This window comes from Callorhinus ursinus, unplaced genomic scaffold, assembly GCF_003265705.2.
Source record: "Callorhinus ursinus isolate GAN/ISIS: 27379988/994484 unplaced genomic scaffold, GSC_fseal_2.0 scaffold17, whole genome shotgun sequence".
Classification (NCBI taxonomy): Eukaryota; Metazoa; Chordata; class Mammalia; order Carnivora; family Otariidae; genus Callorhinus; species Callorhinus ursinus.
Genome location: NW_027397079.1, coordinates 15,293,920 through 15,314,306, shown reverse-complemented (window position 1 = coordinate 15,314,306; position 20,387 = coordinate 15,293,920). Strand labels below are relative to the sequence as shown.

The 20,387-nt window shown below is 45.6% G+C and overlaps 1 protein-coding gene across 6 annotated transcripts in view; it reads right to left on the bottom strand.

The window, feature by feature from the left end:
• The window catches only part of STOX2 (storkhead box 2), a 209,238-nt gene that overhangs the window by 9,537 nt on the left and 179,314 nt on the right, over positions 1-20,387 (bottom strand). For 4 of the 6 annotated variants that reach the window (XM_073902292.1, XM_025886231.2, XM_073902295.1 and 1 more), the window contains exons 2-3: positions 9,537-9,689; positions 2,417-4,682 (exon numbers count right to left, since the gene is read on the bottom strand). In XM_073902292.1, the coding sequence (XP_073758393.1) occupies positions 2,417-4,682; positions 9,537-9,689 (2,419 nt within the window). Of the gene's footprint in view, positions 1-2,186; positions 2,236-2,412; positions 4,683-9,536; positions 9,690-20,387 lie in introns of those variants that run through there. The other 2 variants (XM_073902293.1, XM_073902294.1) reach the window with 2 other exon arrangements.

Sequence of the window (20,387 nt, the reverse complement as noted above, 5' to 3'; positions counted from 1 at the left end):
AAAGACTCGAATAAGTGGCCCACTTAAAGTTTCTGTATCTCACGGCAGTGGAGAGGTATCAGACTGATAATGCTATATGGCTAAAATACTCCTCATGCTGGAGAATAAAACTCCCTATAACTCAAATATTCTCCTTCATAGACCATTCTCACGCATCAGAAAACAACTTAGTCGATTAACTGAGGTGTACCGAAAATACAGTTTAAAAACAGTTGTGACCTAATTTCTAGCCAAAGAATAGTAAATATGAAAGGGGCAAAATTAGGAATTGTTCTGCAGATGATCTAACTGCATGAAACTTATGGGCGATCTATGTATTCCTATCGAGAAAACGCTACCTAACAGTAGTGACAGACACGTAGCTAAATGTGAGACAGTTGTCTCCTTAGAACGATCTTACCTCTTACCATGACAAAGCGTTTAACCTTAAGTACCTTATTAAACAAATGAAAATAAACTTACTTCAAGAAATAATCTCATTCATCAATTCTATATTCTGCATCCCGAATTTAGAGATAAAACAATACATCCTGTGGCAAGACTGGGTCAACTATTTCATGAGTATTTGTGTCTATTTGCCCCCCAAACAAAAACACTTTCAGTATCATGCGGTGGTGGGTTGTTGAGTTAGAGCCCATTAAACTACGCTTGTCTCTGTAGCAATTATGTCTGGAGGACCGCAGCCTTCCCTCTGTGGAGGGTGCAGGGGCCGAGGGCACAGTGCAAGGTCAGAAAAAAACTCGTTGTACTAGGCAGGCAGGGTCTATATGATAAGAAACAGTTGAGCATAAGGTACAGGCAGATAAACCACACCTTGGTTATGGTTTTGAATGTCTACCATCAATTACAGACCTTCAATTATACCTCTCTGGTATCCACTGTTAGAAATTTAAGAGGAAAAAAAAAAGAGCAGAAGCGAGAAACAGAAAGAAAAGGATATATAAAATAACTGGTAAATAAGTTAAGATTTGATTCATGATTTAAAAAATATCTAGTGGAAGTTATTTTGTAGAAAAGTCACTTAGTAGGTAGGCTAATAGCTTTTGGACTGAGTGCCATAGCTCCCTGAGGTCAGTTAGGGCTCCTTGAGGGACTGACAGAGGAGACATGGGGCTCCTGGCCTCACACCCATTTTAACCAGAGCACCATCTCTGTGGTTTGTTTAGACATTAGACTTCCACACATGGGTTAACTTGGAAAAAAAGGTTACATGGCAAAAATCATCATCATCATCATCATCAAAAACTAGCCCTTAAAGAAATAACAAAGGTCTAATATGGGACAGATTAATGATTCCCAGTTCTGATTTGGGGATGTTCTGTCCCCAACTTATCCAGAGATGAAAGTGAAATGATCGCAACAGAACTAAGTTTCATTCTTAATAATCAAAATATATGAAGTACATAATCCTATCTGGGTACTTGTTAAAATTATCCATATCGTAGAATCTTGGGAATCGCAGCTAGTGAGAAATGTCCACCTCTCAGTGGTATTTCTGCATCTCAGAGTCACCAATCTGGAGTAGAATTTAGAAGGAGAATTAGGTCCCAAGTTGCCCTTTGAGGAGAAGGAAGAGTTAAGGAGAAAAAAAAAGGAAGTTGGAGAGACTCTCTTTTGCTTTCTTAACCCCCGAGCTCCTTCAGTGTGCTGGATATGACCATTAGGCATTGCACACTCTGTGCTGTTAACCCTTTGCTGAATTACCAGTTATGATTCGAGGGCCTTAATGGGTTGTGTCAATTCTGCAGGAGAGAGAAAAGCGTGGGCACATGCTTTGATCTAAGGGAACACAGGCCCCTCACTGCTCTGTGAGAGACACAAGGTTCTACTTCTCTGCGGATGTGAAACGTATGAGCAAGGTCGGGGAGGGAGCACACAGAGTCGACACTGCAATGGCAACTAGCATCTCGATCCCCTGGAAAGGTGTTGAGATCTGCTATTCCCACTAGAAGGACCCCGTCCTTGAGTCAATCGATTTATACCCAAGCCCTACCCAACCCCCAACTGACTACTGACCGCCCATTCTACTCAAAAAGTTACTATTTTTGAGGACCTAAAAAAAACAAAAAACAAAAACCCTTCTTTTATCAGCATGGTGGCAATATAAACACAGAAGAAAAATCCTGGAAAATGTTGGTCCTAGTTAGATTGGCCTGATGCAAGTGTGAGGGAGGGAGCCAACCCACCAGTCCAGATTGGTGATCTCTACAGCTGCAGAAACATTTGTTTCAATTCCTGAAAAAGAAGTCAGAAACAGGTTGTTAACAGCGCGACTCACACAACCCTTAACCCGCATCCACAGAATTAAAACTGAAATCAAAAACTTTTCAAGTTATCTGCATAAAGCCCCAGGCCCTCATAGGTGTGTGCGTGTGAGTGTGAGTGTGTGCGCACACGCAGAGATGCCTCTCCCTACCGTGGGGAGTTGAATCCACTGTCCACAGTGATGCTGCTACTGTCCATGCTGTCGAGGCGTGCTGAATGGGTGGCTCTCTGGTTGCTGCTACTGTCGGTTTCTTTTGGGGCAAGGAGGGTGAGGTTCTTCTCGAATTTCCTCTGTAAGTCTCTTTCCTTCTCCCTCTCAAGGAGCCACTGCATGGTGCCTACATCATCTCTGTTTTTTTCCTCCTCCGTGTTTTTGTTTGCCCCTTCCTCGGAGTCGTCGTCATCGGAGACATTGTAATAGTCAAAAGAGGCTTCCTGGTTCCCCCCTGACTCCTGCTGACGCTGGGAACCAGGCACGGCTGGTGCCACCGAGGTCCCCAGGGGCGGCTCCAGTTTCTCACATCGGCCCGGCAGTGTGTCAGCAGGTGTCTTCGGGAGAGATTTGAGGAGGGACAGGCTCGATTTGTGATAGCTGTTTACAGACAAGGTGCTGTGGAGAGGTTTGAACAGTGTGTCCTTGCTGAATATCTCTTTCCTCTTGTCCAGGCTGCTGGGCTCAGCACTATGGTGTTGGACAAGGCGTCCATTGGCAATCCCTTCGGCCACTGCGCCAGAAGCGGCTGGGCCTCCGCCTGGCCCTTTTGGTGACTCCTCCTTGTGCCCTACAGGCTCTCTGGAAGAATGTGGGGCCTGCCTATCAGACAGCGGCAGTTTTTTCACCCCTTCTGCCAGAGTCAGAGTGTCATGATCCTCTTTGTTCTTTCCCAGAGGCGATGGCGCCGTGAGGACTGTCTCACTGGACGTGTTGCACTGGAAATAGTCATCTGTAGCTGTTTTTGTTGGACAGGAGTTGAGCTCCCCATAGGATGGCAAACTCTCAGGTGGTCTGCCGGGCTCCAAAAGGCTACATGCGCTGGAAGGCTCCTTGCTGCCACCGACTATTTCTGGAATACACACCTCTTTATAGCTTGTGGATGAAACATGAGCCCTTTGATGGCCAATTGTTTGCGCAGGCCTTAAAGTACTGTCGTCGATGTAGGACTGGCTGGGCGTTTGGTCATCTTGGCTACAGCCTTCAGCCAGGTCTTCAGGCGTCCCCAGTGAAGAAGCCCCCAGAGGGCCCTTCGAGTTATCCATGGATCGGGATCTCTCCTTGGCTTTGCTGGATCTCTCATTCCTGGACCTTCGGTCCTGGGTATGGCTGTGGCTTCGGTGCACTTTTGAGTGGGAGCTTCCCCTGGAAGGCTCAGGAAAAGGCATCTCAGTTCTCCTTTTGGCCAGTTCCCCAGACACATCCCATTCTGGTGTCATGGGGAAATGAGACTCAATCACATTCGTGTTGCTATGCATGATGAAGTTATCTCCTTTGTGCTCAATGATGAAGCAGCCTTCCCTGGGTGCCCTGGTAAGAGGATCACCGAAGTCATACTCTCTGTCACCTGGGATGTCCAGAGGAGAGCCATCCGAAGGGTCTCCTTTAGATACTCGTGTCTTGCTGTGCGACCGAGACTTCCCGTGGGACTTTCGATGAGCCCTACTCTTTTTACTTCTTCCGCTGTGATGAGCCGAAGACCCGGCTTTACTCCGATGCGCTTTTTCTTCTTCAAGCTTCTTCATTAGTGCAGTGTGCCTCATGACATTTTCCACGGTCAAGTCCGGGTTAATCCGCCTAATGATCTCCATTTCCACTTCCCTAGGGATAGTAGTTGGTGTGTCTTCATCTCGCAAGGGCCACTCCTCCGGAGGAAACTGGGCGGAGAAATTGGCTAGCTGTTTGGTCTTATCTTTTTTAAAACTTAGCCGGAATAACTTTAGCCCAAATTTTTTGGACTGCTTTTCACTATCTTTAGGTTTTGAGAGAGTTTCTGTCTTATAAGAAAAGTTTACAGTACTTTTGCTCTTTTCAGTGGGTGGCACCTGGCATAGTGAAGGAGGGCAATAGGGGTCTTTGCAGTCCTTGGCAGGTTTCCTCTGCAGAGTGGAAGCATGCATGCTGTGCATGTCTTCTCTGCAGCAGTGGCAAGAGTCGCAGTGGTTTCTGGGCAATGTTCTTTCCCTGACGCAGCCTGAGGCAGAGGGCGTTATGGTTCCGGGTTGTGGCGAGGTACACTGAGACCTGTCAGGTATCCTCTCGTCCAAATGGTACCATTTACTGTTAGTTCTTATGAGAGAAGGAGTAATGAAATAGGTCTGTGGGGTCACGATGAAATAGCCATCCGGAGTTGGGTAGATCTTCCTCTCCCGTACCAACGTGTTCAGCGTGTGCCGTAGGATTTCTTGGCTCGGGGTGGGAACACCTAAAACCAAAGGAACATAGACTCATGAGAATGTAGAGGGAATTTGCTGCCGGTTCCTGAATTCTCAGAATCTACTATGGACCGAATGTTTGAACCCCCGCCCCCAATATTCCTATGTGCAGATCCTAATCCCTGATGTGATGGTACCAGGAGGTAGGGCCTTTGGGCGGTGATTAGGTTTAGATGAGTTCCTGAGGGTGGGGCCCTCAATGATGTGCCCTCAGAGGAAGAGGAAGAGACCAAAGCCCCCTCCCTCCGCCGTGTGAGGATGCAGCCGTCTTCAAGCCCGCAAGAGGGCCCTCACCAGACACCAGAGCTGCAGGTGCCTTGATCTCAGAGCTCCCAGCTTTCCCAGACTATGAGAAATAAATATCTGTTGCTTCAGCGCCCCCCCCCCCCCAGTCTTTGGGGTTTTTTTCCAGCAGCCCAACCTAAGACAAAATCCTACGAATTTTGCCAAGCTTCCGAGTATCACCACATGGCAAGTCCGCAGGACTCGGAGGTATTCAGGAAGAGAGAGAGATGGAAGCCAGGGGCAGTGAGATTGATACTGTTGTCACAAGGCCTTTCCTGAACTGAGCCATCAAAGGCAGAGTATTTTTAAAGGAGGGGAAAATGAAAAATGTTTTACATGATGTAATATATACTTACAAAAAAAGCCTTTCTTGATACAAAGAAAACTAGGGAAACTGGGTTGAAATAGCTGTCTTGGCATTCGAAAACAAACAGGACGCATACAGAGGCTACCGTATACACTGGAAGCTACTTTATACACTCATTTTTCAAGACGAAGCTTACTTAATAAACTTAATTTTGTAAGTTACATAAAAGGGCAGTTGGACTTGACCATGGCTCGTGACGCACCCAGAGCCCAGAGCCACACTGCTAGATTCAAACTCCAGCTCCATCACTGTTAGTTGGTGGTGGTGGTGGAGTTATGCAAACTCCCCTGCCCACGCCATTCCCGTGTTTAAACCTAATGCCCCAAACCTCAGAATGTGACCATGTTTGGAGACTGGGTCTTCATAAACAAGTTAAAATGAGGTCATCAGGGTGGGCTCTACTCCAACATGACCCATGTCCTTCTACAAAGGGGAAATTGGGCAGAAGGACATGCACAGAGAGAAGACAATGTGAAGAAACATTGGTAGAAAATGTCCATCCATCAGCCAAGGAGCGTGGTCTGGAGCAGTTTCTTCCCTCACAGACCTTGGAAGGAATAAACCAACTGTGCTGATACCTTGATTTTGTAGTTCTAGCCTTCTGAACTGTAAGACAATAATTTTGTTTTGTTTTGTTTTGTTTAAGCCCCTTGTACTTTGTTAGGGCTGTGCTAGAAAACCGATACAGCTGGTGTCGCCTTAGGCAACTTAACTAACCTCTCTGAGCCTCTGTTCACGGCCATCAGAATGAGGATAACAGCAGGTACCCTCACAGGGTAATTGTGAGTTTAAATGCATTTAAGGTATGCAGAGCAGTGCCTGACATATAGTGGGGGCTCTATAAACATTAGCTATTAATCGTCTCAACTTTGGGGCAGGACCCATGGAAGCCAAATTACCTTCAGAGAACATCGTGTAGCAACCTAGAACAGCAGGGTATACTAAGTTTAGGCTTCCACAATCCTTCCAAAACTACAAAAGTGGGATATGAAAGCATGAGTAATGCATGGCCTGGGAGAGCGTCCATGAATGCGATGTGACCTGCCCATCCATCCATGTTACCATCTTCAGAAGCCATCCTTTGTGACCAAGGTGGAAAAGGCAACATTGCTTATGAATAATGTACTGTTTAGTATCATTATTTAATTTTTGCACTGCATGGTCTCCCTTTAGTCTAGGGCTCTGCTCTTGAGAGATGTACGCTGGCGTTTACTCAAATGGCTTCCAGGCTGGTATAATACAATTTTTAAAAAAATTTTATGATAGTTTCTGCACAAAATGAACTCCATGTGAATTAGTGATACAACCCAAACCATATATATGAAATTCTTGAGTGCCGTCATAAAACAAAACATGCTTACACCTAAGAGAAGCAACTTAAAAGAGCTTTTGTGCCCTACTCCCAACCAGGCCCTTCGGCTGAACAAGTTTGGCGGGGGGCGGGCACCACTCACACAGACTACCACTCCCAAGATGAGACACTGTGCCCACTGCAGCCTCGTGATGCCCACTGGGGTTGTGTGGCACAGCTATGCGGGTGTCAAATCCATACCGAAAAGGAACTGTATCTGACATGGCAGCATGCTTGCAATCGCTATTGTAACACACACAAGTTCTTCCAAAAAAATGGTAAGGCTCATTTATAAGCATTCATGACTGACCCGTTTACTCTGCTGCTGTAATAAAGGAAAGCTGAGGTGTAATCCAGAAAAACAGCTAGTACTATAAACAGAATTTGCTGACTGTGGGCCTTTCAAGCGCCGATCATAGAAAACTTAGAAACCTATACAAAATCATGACCTCAGTGTCATCATGTTTACTTACCATTAAGAACAGGTGCTCGGATTGTTCCCAAAGGAAGGAATAAGAAGGAGTTTCCAAAGAGAATTTACGTCTAAAGTTTTCACATCTTGGATTTGAAGTTTGTCAGTCCAATGATGCTTAATTTGAAAAAAAACCAAACGAGAAACATTCCCTGTCCACTCCCCTTTCCACCCTTCTACCTGCGGGTTTTCAAAGCTTTAACTGCGAGTCACTGATACTTGGGATGATTATTTTATTACGAAGCCCCTGTCGAATGACTGGTATTTTCAGTTGTCTGTGAAATGCAGACTCGCACGAGAAATCTGCAGGGCTCGCCCGGGAAAGAGATGGCTGTTTTCAGTGTTTGCACATTCCACCGCCACCAGATCCCAGTCCCAAATTCACCACGAATTTGGATTTTGAGGGCTTAAAGAACAAAGATAAGCATTATATCCAAATACAGCTGAAAGCTGACTTCTCTCCTTTTCCACGCCTTTACATCTTTCCAAAGCAAAAACAGGTATCTAAAAACACTGCATGTCAACGGGGTGCTACTTAGACTTCTAAGATCTCTTTCATCCCGCAAATCCGACAACTGTCAGAACGGAGAGCACACGCACACGTTCTTATACGTTAAGCATTTTGGACGGAAGCTTTCAGTCAGCTTCTTTGGATTATTTCTTCTCGTGTGTAAAGAACACTGGCTGAGGGAGAATTCTGCGAGAACTGATGTAAAGGGGATGAGTTGGGAGATAGAACATGGGGTATATAATGTTAACATTCTCTAGCAAAATCGAAAGCCAACTTCAACCCCATTAGCAGCTCTTTCTCTGACGGTCAGCTTTCCTCCCGGGAAGATCTGACTGTAACAACTCGACAAGTACCAGTCTGATTGAAATGATCACTCTGGATGGATGGATGACGAGTGCTTACTTAAGCTGTGAAGCAAGTATTTCATTCTTTTTATACTTTAAAAAAATTCTTGTTTCTGTCATAGAAACCGGTAGACAAAAGTTGTTTTCAAAAATTCAACCAATATAGAAAGGTGATAAAAGGGTTCACATTTCAGTGTGTCAGACATTTTTACTAGAAGGTTTTCACTAAAAAAAACATTCTTTAGAATCTGGATGTCCAAAACAGTAATAGAGGCCCAAATCTAGGCTATTCTTTTTATTTATAACATAGGCATTAAATATGAGAATTCAAATATTTTAATAATATTCGGTTAGACTTCAAAACTTGTCTCCTTTTCTAAAGAGGATGGAGGACAGGTGGAGCAGAGCCACCTGGGCAGGTCCAGTCTGGATCAGCTGACTCCTGGGGAACCCAGAAGCTAAATAAATGTCCATTGTTGTACGCCACTGATGTTCTGTGATTGTTACCCAGCATTTGGGTAGTAAAAGCTAACGGCTACAGCCTCTAGTTTCTGCTTACCGAGGTCTCTTCTAGGTTGCATAAAACCTGTGTCAAGGGTTCATTTTTAATGTAAGCATAGGTTGGAGTCCAAGCCAAGTTGGCCAACTGGTGGCCCAGTAATGTGTTTTATTGGACTTGCATGTCACTGGCACACGTGTGTTAAAATGTACACGCACACACGACACACACACACACACAACTGCCAATAGTGAGGGAAGTCTACAGATTTCACATAAAATTGAAAGTCCAGATTCTCTTGAAAAAGTAGGAGATTTGTAACTCTGGCAGGCTTCTACATTTTGCGGGGGGGGGTCAATACACCGGAGCTGAGTAGTGGGCCGCCTCCCTCGAGATAGGGCATGCAGTCTTTAGCTCATCACCGTTCCCACTGTCTTCTGACACTGGAGACACCCAGTGCCGATCATGCAGCAGATGGCCTGTTGTCCTCTTTTACTAATATTTAAGAGAAAAGGAAACATCTTATTTTTTTCTTTCAAAATGGGATCTTAACTGATTTATCAAATATCAGATTATTAAAACTCATCAAGCCATGACACAAGCATGCAAGACCTGTTTATTTTTGACATTACTGTCTCTTTAGTGTAATCCCCTGGGACTAAAATTTTCTGACTTGCTCCCATGAATCATGATGTTCATGTCTTTAAAGAAGGTTATGGTGACGCTGAACAGAACCTTGGTAGTTTTTGCCAGAATTCTTCATGGATTCTGATTTAATGTCTTCTTCTCAGTGCCAACTTAAAAAGGATTGCAGTAATACCCGAAGACGGCAAATTATTTTTGCGGTAACAGAGGTGCCTCGGCTTTTAATTACAGAACTAGGAAAAGCTTCCTTCCCATTTTGGCAAAGAATTTTTTTTTCTATTACATTTAAATAAGAGGAATGGTCCGTGTGATGTCCTTGAGCAATGGAACACACACCTATCTGGAAAGTGTTACGTTCTTTTCCCGTTACCTGGGAAGCACGTGGTCAGGTGCTCCATCAGCGCCTCTTGGGTGACAGGTTTTCTGGCGGAGTTCATTGCCGAGATGGCCAAGCAAAGGATTTCCCCGAGTGGGATAAACTGAGATTGACTGATGGGAGACATGCTGATTGGTGACACATCACCTGCAGAAAGACAATTTTCAAGTAAGCAGTTCATTCAAAGACCCGGCCTTTCGTCTCACACACACACCTCCACACACACACACACACACACACACACACACACACACACACGCACACGTGCCCCTTCCGTGACTCTTCCCTGTTCCCTGTATTAGGAATGGGATCAACTCTGAACGCGGAAGTTTGTTACAGCCACGGCCAATGCCACACAGGTGGTAAGACATCCACAGAAGAGTGGACGCTCCAACTGCTTCAACAAATAGAACGGGCCTTGCAAACCGGAGATCTCACTGAAGCAGACTTAACGACTGAAAGGCGTACACCACGAGACTGAAAGATGATCTCTGATTTTATTAACTCGGAGCTGGTTTATGTCATAACTGCCATTCCCATCTCGACAAATGCACTTGTGGAAACTTGAAGATTCATTCATTCTGATGTTGAGCGCTCTTTATGTGTCCCGCATCTGCTGGGGGCCTGGGATTTACTCGGGACAGGGCCATCTCCCCTCCCCCGGAAACATCTCTGCTCTCAAGGAGCTTCTACGTAAGTGGAGGAGGCAGCGTTCACAGTTCACCCGAGAAGGCAGAACAACAGACAGCGGGGGCAGGAGGGCAGGGTGGGGATGCAGCAGCACCTGGGCGTGAGGGCGGGGCTCAGACGCAGGAAGTGCGAGGTTTCCCCACGGATGTGCAGCCTGAATCCAGGGCTGAAGTAGGGGTGCGCCTGGTGGCTGGAGGTGTGGGGGGTAAGGGTAAGGGAGTAAGGGTAAGCAGATGTTTTCTGGGGAGTAGCAGAGAAAGGGCACAGGTGTGCAGGGACAACCGTGAGGAAAGAGCTGAGTGCCCACGCCTTCATCCTAGGAGGGATGGTGAGCCCCCGTAGGCGTTTCAGGAATGACAAAGTCAGAGGTGAATTTCAGCAAGAGGAGGGACCGGAGAGAGTAGCAGAGAGCAGATCGCCATCCACAAGGGACTGGGGCCGCCTGCACATGTCTGCGACTAGAGGAACCAATGGCGGCAGGGGGTGGGCTGAAGACCCAGCAGCGAGGGGGGTTGTTGACAAAGGCTCCTGAAGAGTGTCGGCATAGAGGGTGTCTGTCTTCCTTTCTGTGATCTTCATATCATGATGTGGCGGTTTGCAAGTTATGTTCCCAGGACTCCTAGAATTCCCTGGAAAGACTTCTGGGGTGGGAGTGGGGGTGGGGGGACCCAGCAGAGGCAGAGGCTGAAAGAGCAGGGAGGTCTGACCCTGACCCCTGGGTGCCACCTGTTTCGTACACGGGGGCTCTGTAAGGTTTCGCTTGAGAAAGGGCCCTACAGAAAGAGGGTGAAGTTTTCAGCAGAGCAAATATCTGTGAGCTTCAGAGCTTATTTCCCACACGTATTTACATAATCTCTCCCTTTTTGTTTCCTAAGCATGATTTCTCTGTCGTAGTAACCTACCGTGGCTGGACAGATCCCAGACTCGGGTCGGCCTGTGGCCCGAGCAGCACCCTCCTGGGCCGGTGTCAGGGTGCTCTGCGGTGGCCCAGCCTCCTTACTGTCGGGGCACTTAAAACCGTGCCCAGCCACGATCCCTGGTTGGCTGGGAGCCCAGAGGCCCTTGGAGAAAGAACCTGAATGTGCTTTGATGGACTAGATGGGAAACCAGGCCAACAGGGCCTGAGAATGAAAACCACCAGGGGAAGGTTAAGTCTAACAGGCGTGTGGATGAAGCAGCAAGACCCCGGGGTCAAAGGTTGGAGCCCTACATCTCCCACCAAACCAGCTTAGTTCAGTGCTCCCCTCTCTCCTGCCCCACTCAGGGCTCCATTCTCTGCAAGATGCGGGTGAGAAGAGCAATTTTCCCAGTGGTCAGAGGGAGGGGGGAGGACCCAAACCCAGAACAAGAGAACAGCAAAAGGCAGGAACTGACCTTACTGAGAACCCACGAACTTTGGGGGCCTATGGGTTAGAAATATCGTAAAGAGAGGCCTCTTGCAAACATCTGGTGGGGCAGCAGTGGGCAGAAATGAGAACACGGAATTTTGGGTGTCACTGGGGATCTGAGTTTCGTTCACTGGCTGATAAAGCCCAGTTCATATTGGTGACTCAAAAATGACAGAATTATGTGGGCTGGGACCATCTCAGTGGGCAAGTGCGCTACTGCTTAGCACACTGTGTATCTTTTTAAAACCTGTTGTGCCCTCAATTAAAACAAAATCTAATGCTAAAGCCTCCTGGGGTGGTGGTGAGGTGCAGTGGAGGTGGCACTTTGTAGCTGTCCCTGTTCAAATCTCTCCTCCCCACCATGGGCTCCGTAGCTCAGCCGCGGCCATTGGAAGGATCTTCTCTCGAAATCCCTCCCTCTCCCTCCGCCTTCTACAGGAATGGATGGGGACACTGAGGCTAGGTTCTTGATGAGTTGCCAGGTTAGCCACACGGACCTCAAAGTCACTTGGGATGATTTTAAAAATGAGATGAAAAAGCAGCTAGGGTCAGCGGGCCCCAGGGGAGATCAAAGCAGATTCCAGCACCCTTGGACCCACGTGCCAAATCTCAGAACACCGTCTGAGATTTGCCTACCATGATCAAGGACTTCTCAGAAGACCAAGGATACAAAACCACTAAATGTGATTCTTTTTTAAATGCAGGTCTACTTTTGAATTTTGTATAGGTTCTGGGGAACTTATGCTCTCTGTGGAAAAGCAAGGACTGTTAGCAAAACTAACCACTGCAGTTTAGGCCACGCTTGTCCTTACGTTTTAGCGGAAATTATGTGTTGAGTTGAACTGCTATCTTCTAAAGTTAATTTCTTTACACTCATCACTGCCAACTACAAAAGCCAGCATGCTTCGAGTGTGTCTGAATTGCATTTGTTTTAGAAAAGCTCAGTTTCGCCCTAATGGTGAATGTGTGCAATAACTTTTAACTCAGGATCTAGAACGGAATGGAATCTGGATGCTCTAAGTGACTCTCTCAACCTTTCATTTTTATACCACACTAAGATAAATTATTTCCCACTCTCTTCCGGTCCCCAACCCCATCGGCAATCCTTGTCTACGCTCTGCCCGGATGCCCCCTGGACGGGCTCCTCTGCTCCATCTCCAGTGTTACCCCTCCCGCAAAGCTCTGCCCTCTCCCCTGGGCCACTGGACTGGCTTGATGACTGTCAGCTTTCCCTTCTCCACTGAGCAGCCAGGTCTTAGAAAAACAGAAAACTCGCCACCTCCCTGCAAAATGTCCTATGGTGACAGCCCACTGCACCCAGAAAGAGAGCAGAGTGCTTCACCAGGCCTGCGGTAGCCCACAGGGTCTTGGTCCGGGCCTCTCCAGCCACCTCTGGGACCAACACCCTGCTGCTCCCCACTCCCTCCCTCTTCCACATTCACAACTTCCTCTGTTCTCTGAACACAAGCTTTTTCTCAACTCAGGGCCTCTTCATTTGTGGATTCTGGGAGTCTCCTTGCACAGACCTTTGCTGGAGTGGCTTCTCCTTTGGGTCTCAGTTTAATCAGGGAGCCCTGTCTTGACCACCGATCCAGTGCTCTTCCCATGCTACGGGGGACACTCCCTCATGCTGCCCGAGCATGATATGTGATGTACAGAAAATACATCTCTGGTCTTTATCCCCATTCCCTCCTCCTAAAACCCGTGGAGCGTCCTAAGTGATGAGAGAGAGAAGGTGTCTTGGGTTCTGTCAATAAGGTGACTTTTGGACCCGAAGCGAAGGATGGGGGCTGGAGGCCAGGGGCACTCACCCTGTGGTTAAAGGGTTGGAACTTGCAGGCCTACTCCCCAGCCTCTGGGAAGGCTGAATCAGTCACCAATGGCCAATGATTTAATCGATTACGTTTCTGTAATGAAGCCTCCATAAACACCCAAAGGACAGGGCTCAGAGAGCTTCCAGGCTGGGGAGCACATGGGTATTTGGGGAAGAGCGGCGTGCTCAGAGACAGCATGGAAGCTCTGAATCTCTTCCCTGTACTTCACCCCACGCAGCTTTTCCATGTGGCCGTTCTGAGCTGTATCCTTAGATAAGAAACTGGCACTCTAATCAGTAAAAAAGCTTCTCTAAAAGGTGCCTGGGTGGCTCAGTCATTAAGCGTCTGCCTTCGGCTCGGGTCATGGTCCCAGAGTCCTGGGATCGAGCCCCACTTCGGGCTCCCTGCTCCGCGGGAAGCCTGCTTCTCCCTCTCCCACTCCCCCTGCTTGTGTTCCCTCTCTCGCTGTCTCTCTCTCTGTCAAATAAACAAATAAAATCTTTTTTTTAAAAAAAGGCTTCTCTGAGTTTTACGAGCTGCTCTAGCAAGTTGAGTCCGAGGAGGGGGTCATGGAAACCTCCCAATTTATAGCCAGTCCATTCAGAAGCACAGGGCTTTCCATTGGCTTGGAAGGGGGGCAGTCTTCTAGGAGTAAGCCAACTTGTAGCTACTTTGTGCCTAACAATTTTTTTTCTGAGCCACTGTAATTCATACTGTTTTAAAAAGAAAGGGTAAATAGTTTTATGTCAGCTTTATTTTCTTACAAACTTTCCATTTAAGTATGGTCCTCGGGGAACATTTGTCAAATCCAAAATAATTCAGATAAAACCTGTGGGATCTGATGCTCTCTCCAGGTAGATGGTATCAGAAATCAGCCCAATTGTAGGCTGGTGCTAGAGAAGTGCTTGGTGGTGTGGAAAAACCACACACACCCCTGACTTGGTACCAGAATCTAAGTAAGCTACTGTCCTCACTCTCTGAATGTGTGCATGTGTGCACGTGCGTGTGCACGTGCGTGTGTGTGTGTGTGCTGGTTTACTGTCTGCCTCACCCACCTGACTACAAGCTCTGCAAAAGAAGAACACATGAATGCTATATTCCGACTATATTCCCAGTGCCTAGAATCAGGCAGAGGTTACATGAGACACTCAGTAAATGTTTGTCGAATGAAAGAAAGAAAGAATGAATGAATGAATGAATGAATATCCATTTATAACACTAATCCTAGGAATTACCCGGGGTATTTTAAGGATTGTGACTTCCCTCACATGTTTTTGCTAAATAAATGCAAAAGAAACAAACAAAATCACAAGAGACCAAATATACTCAGCCAGGCAATTTCTAAGACCCCTTCTCTTAGTTTCATCAACAACAGTGCACCAAAACACAGCAGTTGACACAGAAAAATAAATATATTAAGTGAGGATCAGGACATGCATTTAGATCTGTATTAAAGGAATCACAGATATCTCTTAACACAACACAACACATTATTCAAGTGTACCGTGATTTTCTATGGATCTTTTATATAAGATCTGCTTAATGAGCCAGCAAGTCACTCTTAAAATACTAGAAAATTCGGGGCATCTGGATGGCTCAGTCAGTTAAGCGTCTGACTTTTGATTTCAGCTCAGGTCATATTCTCGGGGCCGTGAGGGTGAGCCCTGTGTTGGGCTCCATGCTCAGCAAGGAGTCTGCTCAAGATTCTCTCTCTCCCTCTGCTTCTGCCGCTCCCCCCACTCACATACTCTCTCTCGGTCACTCTCTCTCTCTCTCAGAATAAATAAAGTCTTTAAAAAAAAATACCAGAAAGTTCTTCCAACAACTGGACCACATTTAACAGTCAAAGAAGAAAACAAGGGAATGTAAATACTGCTGAAACATCACTGGTCACCATAATCTACAGAAACTACCATATTGTGTATGAACTACGAATGGTTACTTGTCTGTAATTTATGGGATGGATTTTTCTCCTGTCAGAATGAGTTCTGAACGCATTCATAAAGACAACTCACAGCTACTTGGCAGGCTAACAGATTTTTTTCTGGACCGCCACAATTCTGTCTTGTTATTCTAAAAAGAAGGGGGTAAATAGGTTTTATTTCAGCTTTATTTTCTTACAAACATCCATTTAAGTACCGTCCTCAGGAAGCATGTGTCAAATCCAAAATAGTTCAGACAAAACCAAGCACAGTGCCCTGGACAGAGTAAGCAGTCCCTAAATTTCTGGTAAGCAAATTTAAAATCTGAGAAGACATGACAAGATTCCAGTTGTGGGCACGCCTTCTTGATTTTAAGAGCATTTACCGTTAAAGTCAAAATGCCTCAGGGAATATTGGGACGTTGCTCTTATTTGAGGTACTGGGCAGCTGAGAAGCATGAGGGTAGAGCAAAGAGCCCAGGGGCCGCGCAGGGGAGGAGCGCGGGGAGGAGCGCGGGGAGTCCTGCAGGGGCTGGAGAGCGCGCATGCGCACGCAGCCAGGAAGCAGCGCAGCCTCGGGGAGCTGGGCGCACTTGGGCACAGCTGGAGCATGCTGCAGGTGGGATGGCGAGAAAAACAGGAGCCAGGTAGATCCTGGGCTGACCGGAGGCTTAGATCTCGTTCTTGATGCTGATGGGGCACCTTTGCGTGTGTTTGTTCGGAGGAATTACGTGACATATTGGTGGTAGAAAATCATTCTTACGCAACTGTGGGAAGCAAACCCCCGAACGATGACAACCGCCCGGGCAGCTGACAAGGAGGGTCTGTCTGGGACGACAGGCAGAAACCATGCACACGCCGACTTTCTCTAGCCTGTACCGTCTGCCACTAGTTATTTCCACCTCAGAAATCTCATCACGAACATACATTTTTACTATTGAAACCGCCCCCCCCTTCTCTTCCAACTTTTGGCCAGTTCCTTTAGTTGGAATTATTTCAAAAAAATTCTCCCTCACATAATTCATCCTTTCAAGAAATACATTTGAGAGCCTGTTATATATTCAATACCTTTAGGCACTCACGTTGCAAAATGGGTCCTATCTTGGTTCTTCTACTTGTGTGCCAAAAAAAAAAAAAAAAGGTACTGTAATAAAGCTCTGTTCTTTATAAATGCCATTTTTTTTCAGTCATTAATTTAGGTTCTCTGTACTCTCCAACCTCTGCATCTGAGGGAGGGCAACACAGCTCCCAAGAAGACATGACTTTCAAGACAATTCACATCCATCTCTTCCCAGATGATATCTGCAGCTTTCCAAAAGATACCTCGCTAGAAAAGCAAACATAAATCTATTTCCTTCCATCTTAAAGTACCCATTTTCATACAACTCGATAAGAAAAGGACAGCCAAGATTTTTCCAGGAGAACTACATCATAATAAACTACACCCTTGAAAGGACCCCGAAGCTTATCTCTTTCCTTAGCCTTCTTTAAATAATCTATTTTTTTCAACCACCAGCATTATGTTTAAATTATCCTGTTTTCCCGTTTATTTTTAAACACTAGTTTCCGCTGTATCAGTTTAATCTGTATTCTGGATTAAAGTGATCTTTGACCCTAATGAAGTTTATGAATCAAAGCAACCTACTTACCAACGCAGTTCTGAAATTGTACTAATTTATAATCAGGAAATTCCCAACACATAAAGGCATTCAGGAGATATTTTGATAAGTGCCCACCCAGTCTCTTGTAACAAAACACAATTACTACTCTGGGTCTGTTTCCTCATCTGTAAAATGAGGGTTTGGAAATGATGTCAAAGATTCCTTCAGGCTCTCTATGATTCTATGATTCCGTATCAATGCAGCAGATTTCTGGCATAAAAGCATAATACAGTACTCATGTGTAGCTCTATTTCCATCTTGCTGGAGAAACTATTTTAATACTCAATCCACTCTGAAAAAAGTAGGCTTTAATTTTAAAAAGAATAGCAACATATACTGGCCATTCATCTCCTCCCTTGTAATAAAGGCTTCATCGTTTGCTCTTTCTAATTCAAAGGCTTGCTCAGCTTCACTCCTCAGGACTAAAGTGTGCCTGTTTTTGTTCTCCGTGTTGCCAAAATTAACACTAAAGTTAAAATTATAGATGCCAATAAAATTACCACATGCGGTAGATACTGTGACTCGTAAAAATGGTCAAACACGCCTATAAAATGTAGAGTGGGTACAGCAGCAACACAACGTATTCCTTTCAGTCAACTATTCACAGGACTCCCGACATGCCAAGTTTTACCTGAAACACCCTTGAGCCTGGGGAAATCATAAGTTCTCTGAGATTAAGCGAAGAATGTCTCTGATGCAGCACATCAGACAGACCCTAGGTTTTACAGTGTCATTCAATTTATTAGCCCCAATTTTATGTATAAATGGTGTTTGGTTCTCTTAACAGATGGTCTACTACAATATTTTTTAAGAAGCTGCTCTACTAGAACACATATTCCCCTCCCATATCCTCTCCAGCAGACAGCAACCCCCTTGCAGGAGGGCAGAGCATACAGCTCCCATTAACTCACATGCTGCGACATTTTTAAACAGCTTTCTTTCGAAACCAAATTGCTATCCTTGACTTTCAAATGTTTGTATTTGAAATCTAAAAGGAAACTGGCATTGAAAAGGGCCCCTTTACCAGTTTACTATACGTTTGGTTTAAATGCCACTGATTTCAGAAATTTAAGGCTGAGCCTTCACTGCAATCTTTGATGGCAGTAAGGATGACATTTTTTTTTTTTAGAAAAGGAATTTTAGAACATTTAGAAATTCTACAACAGCTTTTCTAAAGTTTCCTGGTGCTTTATTTCAATACATGATGGGTCTCTTAAAGAAGGTCTAATTCCTAAGCTATCATAGGAATAAATGGTCTCAATTCAAAAAAGAAATGTAAGTGAGGGGCTCCCATTAGTAATACCAAAGTTAATGGTGTCCGTCACCTATGACTTTACTAAGAAACTTCACATGAGAGTAAACAAGAGCAATCATGGTGGCCAATGATGCCCATGCACGCATGTCTGTACACACAAATGGGTTAAGGTCCATCACATCCCCTGAGTCTTCCTGCTTAGCAGTCTAATGCGTAGACATGCAGCTACTAGGTGTAATGATAAATCAATCAGTTCACTGGTTCATAGAAGAAGCCCATTACCTTCCTCACTTCACAAGCTTTCATTAGTCATATTAGTTATCGCTCTCGTTCCTGACATTTGACTACTGATAAAAACTCGTCGCAGGATAAGCAGAGATGGGCAAGCCAGAAAGGAGGGGGGTGACCAATGGACAGTGATGGCTGAGAACCTCCTACTAGGGGGCCACTGTCACCATCAGCAGGGACGACCACGACAGCTTTGTAATCATAAGCAGCTAATGCTGCTGGACCACTCTGCTCTTGCAATAGATCTGTAGCTGAGAAGTTAGGATGGAAATATGAGCCATCAGGCCAATTATATGCTTCAGTAATTCAAACCTTCGCTCAGGCTCCACATTATCGCCCAAGTGCGGTGTATGCTGGGCACTATGGAATAAATCCTAGCAGCGTGAGATTCACAAGCAGGCACTCAAATGTTTGTTGAATACCTAGGTACTGCACATACGGACACGGCAAGGTAAGACCCCGCTAACTGCCAGACGTTTCCATCACTGACTGCCCCTTTGCTCTCTAGACGCTCATCCAGGGCTAAGTTACAGCCATTTACCACCAGAGATAAAACCATGATGACATGCCAGTCCTAGTTGACAACAATTAATAAGACCTCGCAAAGGTCCCGCGATCCTGTGAGGCACCTGGCCAACAGGAGTCCTGTGGAATACAGCGTCGTCCTCCTCTTCGCTAGAAGTGCACCACGCAAGACAGAATTGACATGCTTCTTTTAAGCTACCATATACTTCTCTTCCAACTCCATCCTGTACCACAACCCAGCCTAACACCACAGCCATATGAGATGCTCCAATTTCCACCGACGATATCTCTCAACGAAAATTTAATACATCAGTCTGACATCCGCAGGGTCATTCCCTTCCACTGCTTATATGTTAGAATCGCCACAGCTGTTCTCAGCCTCGGTACTCCCTGATTCACCCCTTCAGGTAAGGTAACCACACTGTGACTGATTTCTCTACGATGCAATTATACCAGAACAAGAAGGCCTAATTAAATACAGTTCAAATATATATAAATGCTGACAGTTCCCAAATTACAGCAAAATTATACTGAATGACTGTTACCAACTCCCCAACAACCGAACATTCTAGCAGCCCTTCCAACGGCCACAGAGGCTATTATGGAAGAACACGGAAGAGTCCACTGGGAGGAAGACTTGCAGAGGCCAGAGAGCATCCACAGAGAACACTCCCAACTACCTGTGCCAACAAGGAACCTTTCTCTCCAGAGTCTGGCATCACAAGACAGGGGTCGACCAACACTGTAGGTTCAGAGCCCAGGTCTGCTCCTCATTAGTTGTAGGATTTGGAGCAAATTATTTAATTTGGGGGGGGGGGCGCGTCGTGATTTCTCCTTCAGTAAAGGGCACAAAGTGATGTTCCCTTTACAGAGCTGAGGGGATTAAAGGAGGAAGGGATGTTGAATGCTTACACTGTCCCTGGGACCAAAAAATATCCGACAAATAGTAATACTATTACAATTACCTTCCCTGAGCCTATTTAAATTTATTCATTTTACTCTTTCATGGTGTTTGAATTTCTACCAGTAGGAAAATCCTTTGGATCTGAAAAGAAACCCCCTTTTTTTTTTTAAACAAAACTGAGACATCTGAGAGAAGGCCAAGAAGACAACAGTCTGTTACACTAATACGAATTAGTTGAATCAGACTGCCCACCTCTAGATTTTTAATGTGAGCATGAGCACTGAGCGAATGGAAGGGTTTGACTGGGAAGAAGAAAAGTTAAGATATATATATATATCTTATATCTATGTATATAACTTAATATGTCACACCACCTGCTTGACACACACACACACACAT